We start from the raw sequence: 3,712 nt of genomic DNA, 5'->3' as shown, positions 1-3,712 counted from the left end.
CCCCGCAGGCAGCAGCAGTGGCAGCAGTGGTGCCACCGACTACCAAGAGCACCCCGCAGGCAGCAGCAGTACCACCGACCACCAAAAGCACCCCTCAGGCCGCAACAGTTCCGTCAGCTGCCAAGAGCACCCCACAAACAAGCGCTGCATTGCTGTCTTCCAAAAACCAAGCGAGTGCCCCGGCATCTGTGTCCAAGAGCAGCACTCAGGTGGGCAGCTCACTGCTTTTGGCACCCAAGAGCAGCACTCAGGCAGGCACGTCACTGCTGCTGGCCTCCAAAGGCACTGCTAAGGCAGGGTCCTCGCTCCTGGCCTCTAAGAGCAGCGCTGAGGTGGCTGCTTCATTGCTGGCTGCTCGGAGCGGTGCTCAGCCGGGGTCCTCGTTGCTGACTTCCAAGAGCAGCGCTCAGGTGGCTGCTTCGCTGCTGGCTGCTCGGAGCGGTGCTCAGCAAGGTCCCTCGTCACTGGGCTCCCGGGGTGGTGCTCAGGCAGGTGCTTCCCTCCTGGCCTCCAAGGGTGGCACACAGGCAGGTGCTCCACAGCTTGCCTCCAGGAGTGGCTCGCAGGCCGGTGAAAGCCCTGCTAAGGCTTTGTGCAAACCATTAACCAGCGAAGATGCAAAGGAAAGGCAGCCTTTCTTCAACAGACTGTACAAAGCTGTAGCCTGGAAACTCGTTGCTGTTGGAGGCTTCAGTCCAAACGTAAATCACGCAGAACTTCTAAACTCATCTATTCAGTCTGTAAAAGCTACGTTAGATGTTGCTTTTGTTCCCCTGAAGGAGCTTGCAGATTTGCCTCAAAATAAGAGCTCTCTCGAAAATATAGTTTGCGAACTGAGGTGTAAGTCTGTCTACTTGGGTACTGGCTGTGGTAAAAGTATGGAAAATGCCAAAGCAGTTGCTTCAAGAGAAGCTTTGAAATTATTCCTCAAGAAGAAGGTTATTGTGAAGATATGTAAAAGAAAATACAAAGGTAGTGAAATTGAAGATTTGGTACTTCTGGATGAAGAATCAAAACCTTCAAATTTACCTCCAGCTTTAAGAAATCCTCGTGAGATCTTGTAGGGAAGAATCGCTGTTTGTACCATGTATAGTATTTCAACACAAGGACTGAAGGTTAATTTTGTACTTTAAAAATGTAGGCTTCCAGATATTTTGTATTTCTTTCTCAGTTTTGCAAGACAATGATAGTTCTTTCACTTGGTAGCAATTGTATAAAACTTGTTAGAGATGACAAGTGTGCATTTAAAGGTATGCCTTAATATATAGCACACTAGTGTGCTGTTTTATTTGCAAAATAGTCTACCTAATTCTTCTATTTTTCATTAAACTGTTAAGGTACAATTTGCTGTTTAAAACCTGACAATTTTGTAATTCTTACAATTTGATGGCAGTATGCTCAATTGTCTACCATGTCTTTTTTAGGCACATATAGAAGTATGTATATAGGGACCATAATACTTGAATGATTGAAAGTTGTTTAAAAATTTCAATCAAAAAGTTGAATCATCTGCTTGAGGCTTGTTGGTCATAACGTTCACTGTTGCTCATACTAGGAGAGAAAATGGTTGACTATTTTTATGGGATGGTTTCGTAATGCTCACAACGTAAATGACAGTCTGAACCCATTTAACATTATACTAGCAGGTTTGATCCCATTTAATGTTATACTGGCAAATTACCAATTGGCAGTCAAGTCACAGACGGCTATTTCAGCCACCAAAACTCTGTAAGCAGATCTAATTTATATTGTGAAATATCATTTACAGTGGGTTTTTTTCCAAATAAACATGGATTTCGATACTAAGCATATTTTGACTGCTACTAAAAACAAAACCTCTGGCATATGCTTTTATAGTACTTTGGTTTCGGCTATTAAATACTCCAGACATTTCAATAACTTTGTAGCACCTTAAGAAAAGCTTTACTTTGAGTGGCTTCAAGGTGTAATCCCACAGGGATGAGTTGTTTTCTTTAGACACATAGCTGAAATACTGTAAAACTGATAGAGTGGACCTATAGAATATCTATTTCTACTTTTGTAACACCAAGATAAGCAAAACGAAGATGCTGCTGTCTGCTAGAGATGGCAAGTGTATTGCAAAGCATTCACACTAGTTAAACCCTTCATTTGCTATACTTTTACACCATGGACAGAATGGTTTGAAGCAAAGAGAGTGAGAGAATAACTTATTTTAAATGTTACTGAAATACCTGCACAAACTGCATGTTTTGATATATTGGGTAATGACATGTAATTGTAAAAACATAATGTCTTCAGTGCTATTTTGAATTAATCTTGTCCGATTACAGTAGTTAGCATCATTTAATGGCGACCTTACACTTGACTGACAGATCCATTGATTGAGTACTGCAGGAGTGAATAGCAGTTCCTGGGATCTCAGTAGTATATATGTCCACTTAAAGACTTCCAAGTTCTTTTGTGATTTTGGGACTTAACCACGATGGTGTTGTTACACTGTACCCTACGTGATTTTGAACAGCGGTGGCTGTCCAGTCCGTAGTACCTGAAGCCTGCAAGGCGCTCGCTCTTCCCGGTGGCCGGCTGAGAACTTCTTCCATCTGACCCCTGTGCTTGTGCCCTCAGCCACCCTTCGCTCTAGTTAGGTTCTCAGGAGTTCCCCTGCGGTGTTTCTGGAGCACCACCCGACGTGCAGAACGCGATGCATTAAATTTTGTCTCATGCTGCATGAGAATTGATGAGTGCTTCCAGCACAGAGCAGGTTTCCTGCTGTATTTAGGAGTTGTGGTATTTGTGCCAGGAAGCACGAGATCGGTTTTCAAATCCTCACCCTGTTGTGGTGGAGGCACGGGGTGACTGTTTGTGTGGGGCAGGAATTGTGTCCTGTGCCATCTGAAATACAGCCTTTCTAGCTGTCATCTTGGGCACTTCTAGATCTCTGGTTGAGAATTGCAGCACGTGTGGCAATGTGAAAACCTGTGTTTCCCGTCTGCAAAGTGAAGTTCACAGGATTTACTGACCTCAGGGGGGTGTTAGGGTAACTGTGTTAAAAGGCTGAGGTGCTAGATGCCTTTTTATAAAGTCCTGATTTAAGCTTACTTTTTAAAAATTTTTTGAATGTTTGATGTTTGGTTGTGATTCATTAAAGGATAAGTCTGTAGCTACTCTTACTAGAAACTGAATGTTGAAGTGTGTTATTTTTCTTTCCCATTCTGCATGGAAAGCAGCTCAACAAACAGATTCTAACATACAAGTAAATCAGCGTTAAGTATTTAAATGAAAATTTATTAACATTTTGTTAACCATGGAGGAAGAAAGAAAGATTTTCAAAGAACTGGCAAGAAGTGTCTGCAATCCTGTCGGTTCTAAACCCTCTAGATTTCCCTTCCAGGTACTGTCCTCGTCTCTAGCAGTTGGGACGCAGGTCTGTCAGGCCTTGCTGACGACCAGCTAGACCCAAGGTGCTAACACCGTAGGTATGCAGAGCTGTCTCATGGGGACAGATGAAACCAACCCACCGAAAGGGAAACGGACCCTGTTTTTCCTGCGAGAGGGCAGGAAATTGCAGTCTTCAGACCGACCCCTGTTTCCTCTGAGGGCTGCTAGAACAGCGTTCGGTACGTCCTGTCGGTTCCGTACAGACAGCTGCCCAGCCGGTTGCTGTTCGCAGGTCACAGAGCACCTACACACTCGGGGGGTTATGGGCAAAAAGCCCCTTTTTTCCCCCGCG

At 44.2% G+C, this 3,712-nt stretch overlaps 1 protein-coding gene across 1 annotated transcript in view; it reads left to right on the top strand.

Moving 5' to 3' along the window:
* The window catches only part of CDKN2AIP (CDKN2A interacting protein), a gene marked incomplete at its 5' end in the record, with an annotated part of 2,620 nt that extends 1,485 nt beyond the window's left edge, over positions 1-1,135 (top strand). The window contains one exon of the mRNA XM_009876427.1: positions 9-1,135. Coding sequence (XP_009874729.1) covers positions 9-1,064 — 1,056 coding nt within the window. The remainder of the gene's footprint in view (positions 1-8) is intronic.
* Between the last annotated feature and the right edge of the window lie 2,577 nt (positions 1,136-3,712).

The sequence above is a fragment of the Apaloderma vittatum genome, unplaced genomic scaffold, assembly GCF_000703405.1.
Source record: "Apaloderma vittatum isolate BGI_N311 unplaced genomic scaffold, ASM70340v1 scaffold20699, whole genome shotgun sequence".
NCBI lineage: Eukaryota > Metazoa > Chordata > Aves > Trogoniformes > Trogonidae > Apaloderma > Apaloderma vittatum.
Note: the sequence above shows the minus strand (reverse complement) of the source record. Positions and strands in the feature narration are given on the sequence as shown.